This window comes from Cinclus cinclus, chromosome 14 (genome assembly GCF_963662255.1).
Source record: "Cinclus cinclus chromosome 14, bCinCin1.1, whole genome shotgun sequence".
NCBI lineage: Eukaryota > Metazoa > Chordata > Aves > Passeriformes > Cinclidae > Cinclus > Cinclus cinclus.
This window is the reverse complement of record NC_085059.1, coordinates 16989162-17009591: the sequence shown is the minus strand read 5'-3', so window position 1 is coordinate 17009591 and position 20430 is coordinate 16989162. Positions and strand designations below refer to the sequence as shown.

The 20430-nt window shown below is 38.3% G+C and overlaps 1 protein-coding gene across 1 annotated transcript in view; it reads left to right on the top strand.

Moving 5' to 3' along the window:
- Positions 1–20430, top strand: part of CLINT1 (clathrin interactor 1) — a 47307-nt gene that overhangs the window by 10148 nt on the left and 16729 nt on the right. Inside the window, exons 2-5 of the mRNA XM_062502269.1 lie at positions 15147–15251; positions 15927–16023; positions 17429–17537; positions 18384–18548. Of these exons, the coding sequence (XP_062358253.1) occupies positions 15147–15251; positions 15927–16023; positions 17429–17537; positions 18384–18548 (476 nt within the window). The remainder of the gene's footprint in view (positions 1–15146; positions 15252–15926; positions 16024–17428; positions 17538–18383; positions 18549–20430) is intronic.

The window sequence follows — 20430 nt, the reverse complement described above, 5'->3', positions numbered from 1 at the left end:
AGAGCAATAAATGTGTTTCTTGGTGGTTATTCTCCCCATCCTGTCAAGCTGTTTAGAATCATCCTAATCTAGGTTACAGACTGTGCTCAGTGTTTCCTCTCAAGACATTACTTTATACTTAGTAAACAAATACCTCCCTGTGTGTTTTTTGGAGGTGTGTGTTTTGTGTTTTGCGTTCTACAAGACTGCTCAGTTGAAAGGTTCTCTTAAGATCTTTTGGGATGTGGAGGGAAGAAAAAGGCTTTTGATAACCTTAGATTTATTGGAGTTGCAGTAGGTGAATGCATCTTCTGGAAAATAAATTAGTCTTGGTAACTTACATCTACAAATAGAGCTGCTATCTTAAAGATTGCTGTCACTTTAAATTATTCCTTGTTTTGACAATTACTTAATTATTTAAACTGTTTCTCTATATGATCATGTGAAGTGTGGGGGGAACTCTGTTCAGAGGTATTTATTCCAAATGAGTTAACTTCTATTACAGTGTTCTAGCTCTCCTTGCTACCAAACAGATGACTGCATTTCTTGAGACAGTTTGAAAATGTAGTGTTAATCTCAGCCTTTAGACAGCCAATGCTGTTTTTTTGTTAATTACACACACAGTCACTGTGACTCCTGTAGTTGCAGACATTAGCTCAGAAAAATGCAGTAATCGTACCTTTAGTGAGTAAATACATAAATAGTGCCTGTGTTGAGCCATTGTGAAATTTGTTTGTTGCAAATACACGGTTTCATTTGAAATTGCCATCTCTGTGTGGACAGGAACCAGAAACTGGTTCTCTGAGGCAAATGGAACAGCTCCTGTTACCTTTTTAGGACATGAGTTACTTGATCTCCTGGAGGAACCAGTTTAACAAAGGGATACCTATGAAAGGAGAGGAAACATCATTATCCTCCACAAATAAACATGGCTTGGAAATGTGAAAGTTAATTTGGCTGTAATTGACCAGACTCAATTCACAAAAGAACACTTGCTCTGTTTCAAAATGCCCTTTTGTGAACTGGTGGTGTTTTTGTTTGCCAAGCTACACTTTTCAGTTAATGTGAGATACCAACCTGCAAATTTTAATGAAATAACATTAATGTGGCATTGCTGTTGCAATACTTATTCCAAATGGTGTGTTCTTGCTGCTCGCGCCCATTTTTGGATACTCAGCTGTAAAAAGCTCTGGAAGAACACTTTGTCATTAACTGTGAACCAAAATTTCTTTGTCCAGCTACTTAATACAGCAGCAGGACTGCTAGGTTGTCTAGGTTGTCCACCTGCCTTCATGGAAAATAGAATGACTAAAGACAATTGGTGTTTAGCATGTTTAGTCTATTTAAGATTATGGTGACTACTTTTTACTCTTGGATAAACTCGTAGCAGAGAAGAAATGTGGTAGTTCAGGTTTATTAACAGATGAAGAATCTGAAGTAGGAAACTGTTAGGGTTTTTTTGGTTTTTTTTTAATTTGCTGTTGGAAAATTAAATAATTGTGCCATTCCTAGGAATGGGCAGTTCAGGAGTAAAGACCTGAGGGCGGAGCAAGTTCAGGAAGAGGGCTGGTTTTGTCTCTACCTGTAAAATCTTGGATGCCCCAGCTTATACTGCAGAGTTATCACTGCATATTTGCCTTTACTCTGTCAATAATGAGCATTTTTGGACGTTGTCAGATTGTGATGCTGAGGTTTCCACTTGCACAGCCCTGCTTATGCTAAAGATGTACAAAGTACTTGCTGTGAGACTGCAAAGTCTTAGTTGCAATTTAATAAGATGTTGAATTTCTTGTTCTTTCTTGTTAGCAAGGTGGGATGCAGGAAAAGTTTAGTGTTTCAAATAGCTTCCTTTTTGGGAGGAGGGAGAGGATAGTTCTGGAGACACTGACACAGAAGTTTGAAGGACCTTGATTTTGTGTTCTCCTCTGTCTGTGTGCAGTGGAGTCAAGACATAAGTTTCTTGCATCCAGACATATTCCATGTAATCTTACATAAAGACAGCATCTTCCTTATATTGTCTGACATGTAGTGGTCCTCTGGATTGGATTTCAGTATTGGATATGAAAGGAAATTGTGCAGGTACGTTAGAGCTGTTGCATGTAGGAGCTACTGTAGCTCTTCATGGAATAATGGAATAATTCTTGCTTTCAGCTTCAAATAGCAGACAAGCAGACTGAAAGGAGCTGATTTTGAGAAAAGAAGCTGATCAGCTTCTCTGTAATGACATCTGTATTTATTTTTTGGTTTTATTTTGATTATTTTCCAGAAACAAAAGGTCTGAGGTCCAATGTTGAGGTGGTGCATTTTGGGTTTTTTTGCAAACAATAACAACCGTAGAATTAATTCCTGTAAGCTTAGAAATAAGCTAAGTGAATGATAATGCACTTCACTTTATAATAGCCAGGATAAAGGTAGTGATCTCAAGTGTTTATCACTCCTCCTGAATACTTCCTGCTTAGCAATTCCACTGCAGGACATTTGCATAAATGAAGGAAATCAACTGCTTATGAACCTGCAATTTGAATTTTTATTTTTGTAAACGCTTCTTTCCTCTTCCTTTCTCCTGCTCAGAAGTGCAGTTCCGCTTCTACCTCAGCCTTAGGACATTTTCCAGGGCACAAGGCCATGTTAAAAGTGCAGTTAGAGGTTCTCTGGTTTAGTTGCTTCACCTGCTACTTGGACATGTTTGTGTTGATGAGATAGATGTCTCAGGCTTTCCTAGGAAAGGTGCTGGTAATACTTTGCTACCACACAGATGGAATGGGAAGCTGTAGAGAGTCGTGGCTGCATAGTTAAAGGCAGGAGGAAGCTGCAAGCCCTTCACAGGGAGTCTGGGTGTTAGGGATAGAGAGCAGCTTGTGTTGTTGAAGTTTGGGTATGTTCAGTGTGTGTGTGATTTATGTGCAGTTGGGATGCTGTTGTCTGACCCTGACTGCCTGGAGCCTGAAGGGCCAGGGAGAGGAGCTGATAGGAATTGGAGCTCTGGAGGCAACTTCCAGAGTGGGACTCCAGACTGATATGTTCATGTTACTTTGCTCCGGAATCTGATCAGAAAAGAGCTTGTAACAGGTACCTGTGTTCACTTAGAGGAGTTACCTGTACCCAGGTTTATTCCTCAAATATGATTGCAGGAGGTGGTTGGTATTGCCAAGTACAGCGGTGCCCGGGATGTCGCAGTGCCAAACTGGTGATATGGCAGCAGAGAATGAGCAGTTAGTGTGTTAAAAGCTTCAGTGCCTGCATTGTTTAAACTTTAATCAGCCCTCCCTGGTGGAACAGCAAGCATGTGTTTAGAGTAATGCTTAATTTGTAATAAATCTGGAATTAGGGCAATGTTTTAATGGTATTCAGCCTGCAATGAAGGGATAGCTGAAACTACAAGGATCATTAAGCATGGCCCATTAATGTTGGGGTGTGTGGTTTTTGGCAATATTAAACTCCATATAACTGCATGTTCATTCTTCTGTCCTCACCAAAGACTCTGTCAACTGACAAATAATTGGAACAGTTCTTTGAGTAGGGAAAGTTTGGATTATTTAGAATTCACTGTGATTAGTTGCACTGAATGAGTCTGTGCTGTTCACAGATGCACAGATTCCCATGCAATCTTCTTGTTTTCCCAAGTAAAATTTCTTACCTGTAACTGTTCAGCTAATAGCATGTATGGCATCAGGAGGTTTCCTTGGCCAGCTGGTGCCTTACTGTGAGCTTAGAACTGTTAAAAGCTCTTCCTGGTGTCAGAAAACTCTGGTATGAAGCTTTTTGGTGAATACATTCACTTAATGGTTACAAAGATGAGTGAATACATTCACTCCGTGGTTGTTACAAAGAGGACAGAATTGCCAGAGTTTTAGAGGGTGAAAAGCTTATCAAAAAAAGCTTATCAGTGGCACCTTTTGGGAATCATCCTAAAGCACTAATGCCACGTTTTCTGAAATTCTGAAAATTTGAGGTACTTCCTACAGCAGTCACTATAGAACTTTTGGGGGGGTGGTGGAGTATTACACCTGCTGTTAGTATTATTTTTACTGTGAGGTTGGTGTTTTGGTTTCTTTCTTTTTCCTCCCTAGCCTCCGTTCAAGGTCATTCAAAATTCTTTGTGGTCAGAAATAGGAAATCTGAGGTACACGAGCAAGTTGAAGTTGCACAGCTTCAAAGCTCACTGGTGCCTCATGCTGAGTGTAGCTACAACTTCCTTGTCCTCTGAAAACTTCTACCCCTTTTGTTTGTTGTTTTGAAAGAAGGATAGGACCTTATCCTCCTTGTAAATATTTTTCTCTCAGCATTAAAATATTGTGCCCTGTTCCTGAAAACTCACTGACTGGGAGTACTTGTGAGTCTCTATCTGTTGAAGATTTCTTAAAACACTTGAGCTGTGGGCTGGAATGTGGTCTGTCATTTCTGTGTGCGTACAAGGAAGGAAGTAGCACTTGATACTAACGTGGAGGAGGACTTAGGCCACACCTTATGAACATCTGAAACCAGCTTTTTTATCTTCAGGTGAAGTTACACTCCAAGTTATCTGACTGCTGTGAAGCCCAAAGAAGTACAGTGGATTGGGGGGTGTAAGCTATGGTGAGAAGTGCCTCAGTCTCTCTCCCCCAAAATAAGGTGTTTAAATCTTAGGTTTATGTTATAATTGTCTATCAGGGTTTATTTGGATTGGCAGTTTTGTGCTGGTATTTTTTAATATAAAAAGCATTCTACTGAAGTGGGGGTTTTTTATTAGATTTCACTTACACTTTGACCTACTTGATTAAATCTTTCTTTCCAGTTGGAGTCATGTTACCTGGACTGGATCACAAATAGGGAAAAACTAAAGATAAATCACGTGATGGAAAATTTGTGGTGGTGGTTGCTGACTCTTAAAGGTTGAAGTGCAATCTGAATTCTGTAAGGAGATGTAGTTAAGTATAGAAAAAAAGTTTAAATTGTTGCAGCTTGCTTGTTGCAGAAGAAAAAAGAACTGAAGTGTAAGGAGCAAAGTGGCAAAATAAGTGTGAGGCTTGAGCAGTAGTAAATGGAGTCATGTGATTGCAGCATGCATCTGGAAGTCTCTTTAGTTCTGCAGTTACCAAAGGTTACACAAATTTCCTATGTCCACTTCTTTTTGGACTATAGAGCTGCTGTTGTGTGACCATAGCATGTTGAACTTTGAAAGAGATTAAATCCAGAGGAATAGGAGCTGCAAAGAAGTGACTCTAATCAGGTGTGCTAGATGGAAGCTCACAAGAGGCAAGGAGACTGCAAGCCTGCACAGGGGCAGTAGCAGCATCTTTTTTATGTGTGAATCAAAACCAGAGGTACTGTTTAGTGTGTCATTGTCCCACCAAAGTGTCAAGTGTGGCCTCAATGGCAGCTTTTTTCCACTTGTTTGTGAGATTGGTTTTCATGCTTAAGTTTCATCGAATCTGTCGCAAGGATGCTTTAGGTATAATTGTCCTCTAATTTCAACTAAAAATATGACCTAAAAACTAATACTGAAAACCAGTGGAAATACTATTATGGTGTTCTAACTATGTAAGTTAAAAGGAAATGTTTTGATTCATTCTACTTGATGGAGCGCAGCATTTATTTTCATAAATTACCTTTTAGAGAATGCTTTTTGAATTAAGTATAATAAAATGACAATACTAGTAAGCCTTTAAAAGTGGAACTGCAGAAATATGTATTTAAAGGGAAGAGAGTCTATAATGGGTGAAGTTTAGGGGATGGTAACTGAAGAATGTGAGGGTGGGTGTTTGAAATGAAAATTTCCTATTAAAAATGTGGAAATAAAGAAATGGGTTTGAACTTTAAAATGAAGGCACACTTTGTATAGAAGTGATACAAACCCACAATCAGTATTATCAACATGGCAAAATTCTTGATGAGTTTGAGATGTTATTTGCTACCATATTTTAAGATACATAAAGCAGCCATGTATCTGTTGGTGAACCACAAGGGACTGTTTTCTATAAGAGTATGAAAGTATTAACACTGACATACTGCAGGGAATCTGCAGTAGGAGAGGTGAAATCAGTCTTAAATCAAGTGGGGGAGGAAGTGTTTGTTCCTTGCACAAATACACTTTAAAACTGCCATGTTCCCATGCTTCATGTTCCCAACATCTGCAAAAAATAATTCAGCTGGAGCAAGCGACTACAAAACCATTTAGGATATAGCATTCTGCAGTTGGGAACTTCTGAGAGGGGGAAACTTGAAAGGGAAGACTTCAGTAAGGTGCAGTGTTTGTTTCTGTACGTGAAAAGTCTGAGTTCTGTAACAGGCTGCTATTTAATTTTCAAAGTCACTGCTCTTTTTGACAGTGTGTGTGGTGGATTTGGGGCTATTTTGTTTACTTGGTAGTCTTTTGTGATTAGAAGTTGTAAGGCACAGGAAATAGCTTTATAGTTTCTTCCTCCCACAAGTTGTAATTCATTTGTGGCCATCAGGATGTTTTTCTTGGCTTATCTCTTTCTGTTCAGTTTGCCTTGCACATCTGCCACATAAATTATGAAACTGAACTTGAAAAGTTGAAAATGTATTTCAAATCCTACTGTACATAACAAAGATTGTATCATTGGTCAGGAGTAGTATGACTGCTCCTTGCATAGAAGGTCTGGAATAATACCTGGCATTCATGGACTAAACTGACTGGTGTCATATTTGTAATGGTTCTAAGACTGAAAAATAAAGAACTTCAAACGGTCAAGTATCACTAATGTTGTGCTGTTACTTCTCTGTAACCTGAGGTATTTCACCAGGCATTTTGGCAGATGGGTTCCCATCTGTTTCTTCATTGAATGTAGACTGCTGGCTTTCGATTTGGTATCCATATGTTTTATCTGTAAGGCTCTAAATCTAAGCTGCATGTTTTATAACAAAAGTGACATTACTGACAGGAGCAAAATGAAAATGCATTAAGTTTGTTACATGTTTTTTAGTTAGTTTGTCTTCACCCAGCAAGGGGAGAGAGGCTGGCTGAGATTGAACACATGAGTTCACTGAAGGGAAGAGCATCTTTATTTGGAGGGTGATTAATGTCTTCTCTGAGTAATTGTTAATAGCATTAGGTACATAGATTCCTGAATATCCATTGTATTGTTTGGGATAACAGGTGGACAAGTGATGTCCTCTGTGAACCAGTCTGCATATTGAGTTCTCTAAGATAATGAGTGACAGAATGTCTAAGGGTAGTGAATTCTTATCCCAAAATGCATTTTTAAATCTGGTCCTGACATGCATTTTTCTGTTTGACTTTGTATTAAATCCTTTCAGTTTCTTGGAACACAAGTTTGGACCAGTGATCATCTGAAATTCCTCAGAGCCTGAAGGCAGGGATGCTCACAGAAACAAGCAGAGTTGAGAGTTGCTGCCCCTGGTTATGGGGTGCTGCTTGCTCCGTGTCCTGGTCTCTGGTGGTTTGGGAGGCAGGGCTGTGTAGTCTGGGATCAGTTTTTTTAGCTCACCAATTCAAATGCTCTGTTGAAAGTATTTCATGCCCAGATGGATAAGTATTAAATGATTTTTTTAATTGGCAAAAGTGTTTCTGGAAACTAATTAACAGTTTAATAGATGCCAAGATTCCTACACCTGGGAGTGGGGGAGATGTATCTTGTACTCAGGCAGGTTGTGTAGCTTTTTTATTTACTATGTGTTCTCCTGCACTCAATTTTAAAAAGGATCATTTAACATTAAAGCAACTTCTTTGCATTCTCAGAAAGGTTTCCCTCTATTTCCACCCCTCCCTTACAGGAACCTTTTAATCTAGATACTAAAAATAGTTCAGTGCATGACTCGTAGGAGTTGAATGGTGAGGATGAGATGGTGTTCACTCCTCTGAGGGCTTCATCTTAAATGTGTGTGGCTATGGGTGGGGGTCTTCTAGATAACTGTCTTGTGAAAATATTGCCAGGGCCTGCCTTGTCTCTTCTCCAGATGTTGGATGTTCACTTGGCTCATTATATAGTGTATTCATTCCTTCATTCTTTAAAAAAAAAATACAGCTACAGTCTCAGATGTCTAGAAGCAGTTCTGCATTATATTAGTGTCATTTTGCCTTGTCAGCCCCTCTACTGTTTTTTGGGAAATCTGAGCACAAATTGCTGCTGTTGCATTTGGATAACACTCCTAAAATATACACCATGGCTTCTGTGGGCAGTCACCTGTGGTCCCTGCCTTGTCTTTGTGGGTGACTAAGACTTCTCAGCCGAGAGGGAGCTGTTGGGAAAATCAGCTGCTGGAAGGCAAAATCGGTGCTAGAGCTGCAGGGGCAGGGAGCTGGCTCAGCCTCCAGGTGTGAGTTCCTGCTGCTTTTGTTCAGAGCTTTCCCTGAAGCTACTGCCGTGCTGGCAATGCACCATCCCCTGGAGAAAGCACTGCCCTTGTCACCTGGGTGCCTTTCCATAGAAGTGGTGGGATGTGTAGGTGGGTTTAGGAAAGGTGGATAGATGAGCCATATGCATGTGTTCTCTATTCAGTTCAAGTGAACATCCTTGTGCTGTAACTGAATGTTTTCTTAACTATTTTATGCCTTTTATGAACTTCTCTGGTTTGGATAATGGAGTCCATTTCGATCAGAGAAGCACCAACACAGAGCTGTGGAATTGTTTCCTTACTGGGATTTGTGCATGTGGAATGTAAGGACTGCTACTGTAATGGCCTCCCTTGCAATGTCACCAATTGAGGTGATGAGATTTGATTCAGAGTCAGTAACATCTGTTTTGTTATGACCAAATTTAAAGTGTGCTTTGCCTTTATTCACTGTGAAAGTCACAGGAAACATGGGAAATAAAAATAATAAAAATAAAAAAAATGCTAACAAAATTACTAAAATAATGAGGCTAAACTGTTGGTATGTGAGACTGCCTATTGAAAGGATAATGTTAAACACGTTATTCAAAAGGTAAAATCATGTTGTGTCTGTTTTGGCACATTAAATAACAAAAGGTTAAAATATTCTTGTAAGACTTTGGCACCACACTTTATAGTGCTGTACAGTAACAGAGCTTCTCTTGCCCTCTGTTTATCTGGATCCTGCCTGCTCTAATAGACTTAATTTCTTTCTTTAAAAAAAACAAAATTCTTTAGTGTTGCTGTTTGTTTGAGTAGCATTAATGTTCATTCTGGATGTATGGAACATGCATGTGAGTAAAGCTTTAAGTTTTTATTCTTCTCCACTTAGTCCTTAAGCAGATATTTGCAGAGCATTGTCTCAGCGGAAACTGTTAATGGTGATAAAATGTACAAAGTTTCTCATCTCAGCTTTTAGTATTTTAGTGTTCCCAGGTGTAAAATTAAAAAAAAAAAAAAGGAAAACAGAAGGTGCATAATCCAGTGGTGCCCTTGGAGTAATAGTTAAAGGCATAATATTATGCACATAGAAGTCCCATGTATACATGACATTGTAATTGGTTTGAAATGTACATTGAAAAAAAAAAATGAACTGTGTAGCCAGGTTTCTTGTTCCTGTGACCGAGTCCCTCAGCACAGTGGGCAGCTTCCCAGAGGCTTGAGAAGTGTTTCTAATTAGGCTCACCCTGTCCAATCCAATACCTTTATCATCACTATAACGAAACTGTTGTAATGTCCCCTCTCTGTGGCTTCTGGTTATTTTAGTTGTCCTAAGATTAGACCTGGCATTTCACAAATCTTCTGTGGGTCTGATGCCCAGAGTTGTGCTTGTGTCCTCGGTGACGCCACCCACATCAATAGCAGCTCTAATCCTGACCCTGCTTTTAATGGAGTGCTCTGACTCTCGCCCCAGGGCATATTCAAGGCTTTTACATTTGTGCAGAAACACTGGCAAAGATCTGTTAGGCTTTCTGATTTCTTAACGTGTTTTCAAGTAAGTTCCATTCTGAATGGATGGATAGATATTTATTATTCTTTCATTACCTTTAGTGTATAAATTCATCCTTTTCTCATGGTGCCTGTTTTTTCAAGTGCAGGTTAGCTGTGCACATGCTGTTGAAAGGTTTCTGCGTGTTTAAGAAAGTGCTGGTATTTGAGCATTTTTACAAAATGCTGAGTTTATGTGATGTTTGAAGATCTGAAAATTTGATGTATAACACTATTCCTTTCCTGATGAATTATTATCTTAGGTATAGTTCTTCTAAAGAACATTACTCCCAAAATCTGTCCATGAACTGCAAGCTTCCTTTATGAGTTGTGATTTCAAGCATGTATTGAATGTATTGTCAGCGTGGTGAGGGAACAGAACCCCACTGATCGTGCAAAAAAATTTGGAAGATAGAGGAGATGTTGGGGAGCATGAAGTGGAAATATCTGTGTGGCATTCTTTAGGGGAGACCATGAGCATTGAAGTATTTACTCCTAGTGCATTATGCTGCATCCAGGGTTCTCACCAGTGTTAAATCACATAAACAAAAATTGTTGCATCTTTTCCTTTAGCAGGTTTGCTGGCAGTGTATTTAAATCTATGCTATGAAATGTTGTTTGAGGGTTAATATTAGAGTAGACATTAGCTGAGAAAATACTCTTCCATTTATATGCAGAGCCTTGTGTCCCCACATCCATGTTTCCAAAGAGTTTCTGATTCAAGTTTGATGGTATAGAGAGAATTAGTGTGGTTTTTTTTCAGTGTGGAACCAGCAATGATTGATGTGGATAATTAGTTCAGGCACAACAAAACTAATTGTAATGTTACCAATTGGAAGCTATTACCAGAAGCAGTACAGTTATAGTTGTGTATAAGTGATTGTAATCTCCTAACAGATAATTGATTTCAGTTAGAGCATATGAATCTGTAGAGAACCTTGTGATCCCGAGCAATGAAAAAATCTTCTCTCTGAAACAAACTTTTTAGTTCAGGATATAGTGTTTATTTAATTTTTTAGTAGCATCCTGGGTGGAAGTGCAATGATTTTACTTTGCCAGCATAAAAGTTGTTTTAAAAAGAATTTCTTAGTCTGGAATAGGAAAAAAGAATTGTTTTTCAGTAATTATTTTGCAGCTATTTTATTGGGGCGGAGGGGGAAACAACAGTTATGAGGCACTAATATATTACTGAGAGCAGAATATACCTTTGTGCCCATCAGTATTGTCCTTCTGGGCATTACAGCTTGATTCATGTGTTGTGTAAAATCAGAAGCCTGAGCAGAGTAGGCAGATGTATCTGTGGGAGTCTGTTGAAATGAAACACAAATAGAAGTTTCCTGCAGATACATTTATCACTTACCAGTGGTCATGTGTATTTATGTCCACATTGTGGGTTATGTTCAGTATCTGCTGATAGGGAGGAGGAAGACAGGGCTGCTCTTAAAGTCTGCCTGTTTTGTGTGTCATCTGTGAAGGGTTCCTGCAGTCTGTAAGGTTTTATTTTCATGCAGGCTGTCCACAAGCTGCCTTTCATTTCCCTGTTTCAAAGAAAAGTGCTGGGGACAATCTCAGACCTGTAGGATTTTTATCCTCTTCGTGCCTGAAAGTTCAAGTGCTTTCAGACTATTGGAACTGTAAAGGTTGAAGTGGCAGACACTTGATGATGTTTTGGCTGTACCTTCAAAGATTCTCTGATTTGAGTTTTATATGAGGAGGTACAGAACTTCTTGTCCCCTCTTGCTGCCTGCTTGTTCTCCCTAATACCAGCTAAACATCATTCTTACCTCAAGTTACACAATTGTGATATGTTCAATACTGATCTCCTCTCTCACTTCTCTCTCCTTTCCCCCTCTTGCTTATTTTTTGGTTTTTAGTACACTTTTTTTATGACTCCTGGACCCCGATGATATCTTTATTTCAAATGTACAAATCTCAAAATGTAACTTAGAACAAAATCTGAAGCTATTTACAACTGATTGAATTCTTTGAAAAATGCAGACAAAATTGTGGACCAAGTAGGATTTCAGTGTGCAAATTGGCTTCAAAATATGTCAAATGATAGTTAATAAAATTAATATAAAACATTTAAGGGGAATTGTCTCTTTTTCTGCTGCAGGTGAAGATGGTCAGGTATTTACAGCTATTACCCACCGACTTCATTAGCAATGTCCATTTATTCACTTAAGAGGAATTTAGTCTCAAACTTGAGCTACCTGTTCAGTGTTGCTGCAAATTGCAGATGCAAACATTTAAAGTTGCAAGAAAATTAAAAGCATTTTACTGACTGTCAGTGTTGCTTGTTCCATGGAGATGTGACAGTGCCCTCTCTTGGCCTTTGAAAACAATTTTATTTTTTAAAAAAGAAAACTATACTGAAATCATTTGTGAGGGGTACAATAAAAAGAATCTGTTGTCATTAATCTGTTTTGATACACTTAAGTGTAAGGCACAGAAGAATGTAACAGTTTGTGATGTTCATGTCAGCCCCTTGATTGCTGTACCCTTCTTCTGGATGTAACTTATAAAATAAACTTTCCTGCTTAATGTCTTTGTCCACGTCAGAAGTTTCTGTAAATGTTCTTGTCACCACTTTCCGGTGGTGAGGGTCTCTCTGAACGTTTGGGGTGAATCCAGATGTAGTCTGGCAGACAAGGGGGGCTGTAAGCCCTGCCTGACTGAGAAGTTGCTTTCTGTTAGCCCCGTTTGTTTGCAGAGCAGCCTGTCCATAGGATCCAGCAGGATTCCCTGGAAGCTGCCCAGGATAAACTAATCAGAGAGCCCCCCCTGGTGTCGGAAAGTGTCCTCGGATATTAAATTTATATCAATCACAGGAAGTCTTGGCAATCAAGCTAGTCACTTTTTCCCTTCACATCTGGACATAAATTATTTTTTTGCTTCTAAGGTCACAGGAATCATGGGTAGGGCAGGGAATGAGGGCCATAGAAAACATGGGAAAGGAAGAATAAAACTGTATTTCCACCTTTTTAGAAATGGTTATTTTTAAGTGACCTGGAATGATGCCAAACTACACAACAGTGAGGGGGTTTTTTTCTCCTTGAAGTTTACTTTTGTTGCTGAATTAAATGTGGCTCTAAGATGCTTTGGTTTGGAATGGTTCATTCCATTAAATCTCAGCCTGGCATTTATAAAAGAACATTCTCCTATTTGCTAAGAACAATAACTTTTCTGCAGGAGGGGTTTAGAAGTCAAGCATGTTTCTGTACTTAGGGAGGCTTAACTGCACCTTTTTTCTCTTGGCATTACTTAATTTCCCTTGTTTTCCTCCCATTTCTCTCCCCCCCAGCCCTGCTGCTGCTTTAGCCATGTGCCCTGAGCTCTTGCATAGCCAATGCTGCCATTTATTTTTGTACACTAAATTTGCATCTCTTCAAGCATTTTCCATTCTTAAATTCTTTGCTCTAAGAAATTAAGGAGGAAATACTTCATTTTATGCTTCCCACTCCCAAGTCTCCATCAAGTCTCTCAAACAAATGCTGAAGGAGGGGTTATAAAAACAAGCAGAACCTTTCCATTCAGTTCCCTGCCTTTCCTTGCTTTGGACAAGGGAACCAGTGTGCTGGAAGCTGCAAATCCTGGAGCTTTGGGGTTGTGTCTTTTCCATGCATGTGGGAAATAAAGATGGGATTGGTTTACACTTGTATGTACAGTAAAGAAAATACCAGAAACAGAAGCTTGAGGTGCATTCAGCATAAATGAATTTGTAAAACCTTAATTGCTGTTGTTCCAAAGTACTGCTGTGTTCTTACATGCTTATTGTAATATACATAGGTTCTATGAGCTTGCTGATTATTTATTCAGTCATGTAGCTTATGCTCTCTTCAGACACAAAGTTGAATAAAATCATACATCAGGATCTGACAGCAGGAATTCTCATGCTGAGAATCTAAGATTAAGTCCAGAAATTTTATTCTGTTTTAACAATTCCCTTCTGTGTCCCCTTTTAGACTTAGGGAGATTTCATTCTTGTTTCTGCTGTTTATAAATCCCAGTTCCAAGATCTTTGCTCTCCTTATGCCAAATAAAGTTGAGCAGGAGTTACTTGAATGCTGCTTTGTACAAGCTCCTACATGGACAGAGGGATAACTGTTAGGATGACTACTGAGCATCTTGATTTTTTTTTTTTTCTCCTTTTAGCTTAGGTTCAGAAGAGGTTCTTAAGCAGCAAATGCTTTCTCCACATTGCATCATAAATCATTAGATCTTTCCTCCAGTTTAATTAATTTGTCGTTGTGGATTGGTTTGTGTTAAAAGTACTCACAGGGTTTTTTCTTAGCTTCTGAATCTGTTATGATGTACTTTTAAGTGAACTTTCAAACTTCTGACATGCTAGGTGTAAATGTGTTATTTCAGTACACTCCAGGTATGAAGGGAAAGCAGAGACCACCTGGTCTCCTTTCACTGCTGGTTTCATTGCTGGTGTGAGTCCTGATGCTCCAGAAGCAGAGAGCAGTTTTCAAATGTTCTGTGAGTGAGGTTTCAGGGCTGCTCCCTCACCGTAAAAGATGAGGGAAATGCTTGTGTTATCAAACACATGTGGATGCTTTTAGGGGCACAGAGGAGGTTGCTGGGCTCATATGTTACCTGTTTTATAGATTATTTGAAAAGAAATCACATATTTACTATTTTAATATTAACAGAAAAAAAAATTTTTACAAGTAAGATTTTCCTGTGACCTCTCAAAGAGACAGCTTGAGCTCTTTGCAGTATTTGCATTGCTGTAATTGTAACCGAGTGCTCTGCAGCTTCTCTTTTGCTGTTTTGCCTTAATTAATTAAATTCAAGCTAGGAAACAGACTTTCTAGTGAATCTCATCTCCCTTACTTCATTCTTCCATGTGATGATTTTGTTATTTTTCACTAACACCTGTTTGGTACTGATGTTCTTGATTTTCTCTTGTAACATCATTCACAAAAAAATTTGCCTCTGATTGAGTTATAAAGTCTCTTGCATGTAGCTGTAGCATTACAAACCTGTAAGCAAGCCATACCTAGCTGCAGAAGCCATCAGCTTTGACTCTGCTGGTTTGGTTTGCATTTTAATTTGACCCAAAGTCATTTTTACTGGACTGAATCCAGCTGTAATGTAATCCCCAGTTTCTCCTCTGTATTCTTGAAGACTAATAGAATGGTAAAACCTTCTTAAAGATAACTTAAATGTGGTGTCTAGTGTCCTCAGGGTAACTTGTGCACTAAAGCTGTTTTCTTTCCCACTCTGTAGAGGTATCTCATTAAGTGAGATCTGCACTAGTGTCATTATTAAGTTTTCATGTGTTTCTCAGTTTTGATGCTAATCTTCATGTGTGTGAATTTTTTTTTCCTTTGCAGCACCAATGTGGTTATGAATTATTCAGAAATAGAGTCTAAGGTTCGAGAAGCAACCAATGATGATCCGTGGGGACCTTCAGGGCAGCTCATGGGAGAGATTGCCAAGTAAGTGATAATTTGACTCAGTGATGAAGAAAATAAAGGTACATTTTATATAAGAATGTGAAATTTGATGCTAAGTCAATTCTGGTGTTCAGACTGATAATGCCAAAAAGTTGCTGTAAATAAAGTCTTAAGTCTATTAATGAGTAATCATAGAATGTATTGAAAACTGTCAAACAAAAAAGGAAGCCCAGATATTTTTTAAATTCTTGATTTTTCATTTATGTATCCTCAGAATTCTTTCGATATAGCTGAGTATTTTGGAGTATTTATCTCTAAAAGTGCTTTCTTGTAACTTCTCCAAAAACAGCAAAACATGTTGAATTCTTCCTTGAGCTTTTTTTTTTTTTCCTTTGTATTAAAATCAATTTGGAAGTTACATGTTTCATCAGTTGCAGTGATTACTAGGGTATTCATATTCAGCATTATTTTCATTACAAATGATAAAAGGCTCTTTTATTGCCCCAGCCTTTTAGAATTACTCTTTTATTTTGTAGTCCTGGGATGTAAATGACTGATCTAGGAGTTAAAACAGGGAGGCTTTTTCTCTGTAATGTCATCCGATGTGCCTGGGCTTAGATCACTCCTGCCATCTACTGCCAGCCCCGAGTCTGAACAAGCTCTTGTGGCAAACCCGGGAAAATGACATTTCTGTGCTGCTTTTGTTCCCTTCCTTAGGGCTACGTTTATGTACGAGCAGTTTCCAGAGCTCATGAACATGCTGTGGACTCGGATGCTGAAAGACAACAAAAAGAACTGGAGGAGAGTTTACAAGGTGTGTAAGGATCAAGGCTAGGTGCTCCTGCAGTGTCCTGGTGGAGTTCTTGTTCACATAATCCTGCAGCACTTCCTCCTCTAGCAACCTAGCATTTCTTCCTGTTTTATAATTCTGTTGGTGTTTTCAAATGCTGTATATGAAAAATCCACAGAATTTCTGGTTTTAGGAGCACATTAAGATGTTACTTAATAAACACAGAGCAATTCCATTTTGCTACTATTCAGTAGCAGACTACTCTGTTTTAATTGACCCAAAGTAGCAGCTACACAGCTCCATGAGAACGAAATGTTAAATTACAGTGCTATCAGGAATACATTTTCTGATGGAATTCAGGAACACCTGAAATAAAATGCAAACTAATCTTAATTTTCTGCCAATTTGTAATACTTGAAAAATTGTAGTTTACCTTTGAGTAGGCCAAATTTCCTTGCAGATCTTACATGACAGTTTTATGTCCTAATTGTGTTTTGGAAAAGATCAGAGTCATTTGCATTTTACTTGTCTTTGGTGCAGAAAGTTTTTGCTTGAGATTGTGTTGTGCTATACTTAAAGTGGTGTTCAGTGTTCACTGAATTATGCAAATATAACCTCCTTTTTTAGTATTGATGTATTAGACTGGGTTATATTTTATTTTTCTTGATGCCAGGATTGTAGTAAGACACAATTAATTCTAAAGCATGGTTTGTGCTTTTCACAGGTGCTTGATGTTTTGTAGTCATAGCAATTGTTTTCCCTGAAGTACAATAAAAATTAATATTTAATTCTGTCACACATAGCTACTTGATGTTATAAAGACTTCTTGGAATTGCTTATCAGGTTTGGATTGGTTGAAATGAAATGATAGTTTTAGCTGATAAAGGTACTACTTCAGAGAAAGTGTATTATTTCTTTCTAGATATTAATCCTCAACAAAAAGAACTGAAATTAAAGTATATTTTAAACTTCATTTGTTTTGTCACTTGTCTAAAATCATCCTGAAATGCAGTTTTTTATATCCATTGAATCCTGCAGAAGGCTTCTTAAATTCCTGTACAAGTTACTTTTCAGTGAAAGCCATTGGAAAATTATGAACAAAAGAAAACACTTCATGCACAGGTTAACTTTTTCTCCTTAATTGCTACTGCTTTATCTTAAAACAAGCAATAGCTGAAAAAGGTAACTACTTGTTTTTAGTAGTAACAAGCTAAAGTTTTAAAAATACAATTTTGATAGTTTAAAGAGCAAAAGATTCATATGAGGAAAAATTTTTTCCATGAGACCTGTATAATAAACATTTATTTTAAAAGTGAAAGTTATTATTTACTATTTTGGGGAGGGGGGTAGGTTTGGGGTTTTTTACCAAAAAAAAAAAAAAAAGTAGAATTTTTGTTCATGCAATCATGAAGTGCTTTGTATTTTATAGTCTTTGCTGCTCCTAGCTTACCTCATAAGGAATGGATCAGAGCGTGTTGTTACAAGTGCCAGAGAACACATTTATGATTTGCGATCCCTGGAAAATTACCACTTTGTAGGTGAGCAATAGAAAAATCCTATACGCAAATTAAAACAGTAGTTGGAGTTGTCAGTCACCTGAACCAGCTTAGAAGCTTCCCCAGTCTAATTAAAATGTGACTGTTGCCAGTTGTGTGAAGAGTGCAGAATCCAAGACGGGGGCCCTAGAGTATTAATTAGTGAAGACAAGAACTTGCAGAAAAGACTGGCTAATAACAACAGAACCAACACAACATGAGTGTTGGGGTTTATATTAAAATATGCACTAGAGACTGGTCCCCTGTGGTGTCCGTAAAGGAATAGCTTTAATCATATGGGAAGAAAAGGTTAGAGCTCCAAAACACACACATCTGTTTGAAGCTGGGGTTTTTTCCTCCCACCAAATAATATTTACAGTGCAAAGGCAGCAAGGCCAGTATGTGTTTTGAATTTGAAAAAGGCTGGAAAGGAGCACATTTAGCTTATAGTACTTCCCAACTGAAAGCAGTTTTTCAAAAAATCAGTTCTGCCATGAGACTGAGTTCTTGCTATGAAACTTGCAAAAAGACTGAGGAAAAAGGGTGGTGTTTTGAGGGGTTAAAATTGTTCAAGTGGAGAGTACGAGTTCTGTCTCAGTCTTTGTTAATCTCTCCTATGTTTAAGTACACCATTCAGTGCAAACTCATTTATCTAAATTTTGTGTTAATTGGTGCCTTTTAAACAGATGCAGTGGACCTCATGCAGTAGTCACAAAATCTTTGACCGCTGTGTTTATGATTCAAATTTTTTTATCAATTCGTTGTTCAGTATTGCTGCCTCTTACTCATCATTTTCCTTTTTCCCTCCCATCTTCTATCCATCACCTCTGTCCTGCATTACCTGCACAGATGAGAATGGCAAAGACCAGGGGATAAACATCCGCCAGAAGGTGAAGGAGATGGTTGAGTTTGCTCAAGACGACGATCGGCTTCGGGAAGAGAGGAAGAAAGCAAAGAAGAACAAAGACAAATACATTGGGGTGTCCTCGGACAGTGTTGGAGGGTTCAGATACAGTGAGTACTGGGCTGCCTTGGGCAAGGATTGGAATCTGTTTTTGCTTTCCCAAATAATACTTTTTGGAGCCTTGAAATACATCTGTGGATTTTGTGTGTGTTTCCTGGGGTCTGTCAGATCTGACTTAAAGTTCAGGCACCAATGTTTCTCCTTGCTCCCAATGCCTGCCATAGTATGTAGCAGGGATCTGAGCTTGCACTGGGGCTTCCATCTGATGTATCCCAGCATGCCATCCATGATCCAGCTGCCAGTCTGTGTTTTCTTTGGCCTGAGTAAGTCCTTGGCTGCTTTTAGTAAGGGACAAGTACCAAAGTCCCAATGGCATAAGGCTCTGGTTTGCTAGAACTGATTTCTTTGAGAGAAGGGTTTGCTGTAAGAGCTCAGTAGTATCTCTGCAGGGCTCAAATCTCACCTGTTTGTGTCTGATGCTTTTTGGGATTTTTACTCTTCTTTGTCGGCCTTCCACTTAGATTTGATCCCTTCTGTTTTTGACAGGTTGCTTCTCCATTCTCCCTTTTCCTCATATGCAGAATAGTGAAAAATTTCCAAGGCAGGATATTTCTCATTTTATTACATTCCTTTTGCCTTTTGCTGCCCGCTTGGAATTGTGGTGATGCTCTTTTTAGGAAATACTTATGAGTCACTGTATTTGTACTTTGAGTGCCTGTCCCTCTGTTCTTTCACTGAGCTTATCTTTGACTTCTCTGTGCAGAGTCGTGATCTATCCTTGCAGGCTGGATAGAATCATTTCTGCATGTGCTCTTTAGGTATCATTCAGATTTTTTAATTTAAAGGACTAGTTTCTTTGTCTTGTATTTAATTTTTGTGGTTAAGGGTTTTGAATTATTTCTTCATTTGTTGAGTGAAGATAAAAAGAAGTCTGTCTAGCAATGCAAAACAAACCCTTTCCCAGGTGAGATTTCTAATCAAAAAAGATTCTAGTTATTTAAATACAAAATGCTTGTACTAAGATTTTTCATTAATTTATTTTGTCCTGAAAATGCTGAGCTCCTAGTTGGTGTCTGCTTTAATTTTAGAATTTCTGTTGCACAGGAAAACCCCTCTAAAGGAATCTGCATTAAAATGCTTGAGAGCCTAACATAAACTGAAATAAGACCATTTTATTCTCCTGCAAAATTTAACAGCAATACATTTCTGAGCAGTGTCTCCTTTTCCAATGATAAAGATCTCACTGAGTATCTCATGGATTTGTAGCAGGTTCTCTACTGGAAAAGTTCTATGGATCTAAACAGAGGCCATTGGAGACTTGCACCTATGTCTTTACTAAGCAAATACACCTTATATGATATGAAGTTATTATCAGACAGGTATAATTCAAATTTTGCACCTTGTGCTGGAATCATATTTTTTTTTTAATAAAATGGCTTAATTGAATAGACCTTGAACATCACATGAGCTACAATATCATTTGTATGTAACTTGAAGTAGGGATTGTTTCACTGTCTTCCCTTTCTGCTACTCAATTTTACTCTGCCTAAATACAAAAAAAATTTGTTTCGCATTTTTAAAATATGTACAAAAATGGCTTGCTTCATGTGTATAATAGCTCAATATAAAATGTTTGCCTACAAATGTCTAGAAACTGAGCTGGTTTGGTTTGCTTTATACATCTATATTTTGAGCAGAAGATCTGATACAAGATCACAATACAAGCTGAAGTGGGCAGTGCTTCTGATAGTCAAGTCTTTGTTAAAATGTTGGGTTTTTCAACTCAGTTCAACTGAAGTTGTCTGTCTGTGTATAAATAAACAAGACTTTAGTGTTGTGGACTTCCTCGATGGGATTGTACAACGAATGTGCTTATTTCAAGTAAAACTGGCAGCTGTTTGTAATCTAAAATACCAGTATGGAGGTCTGGAA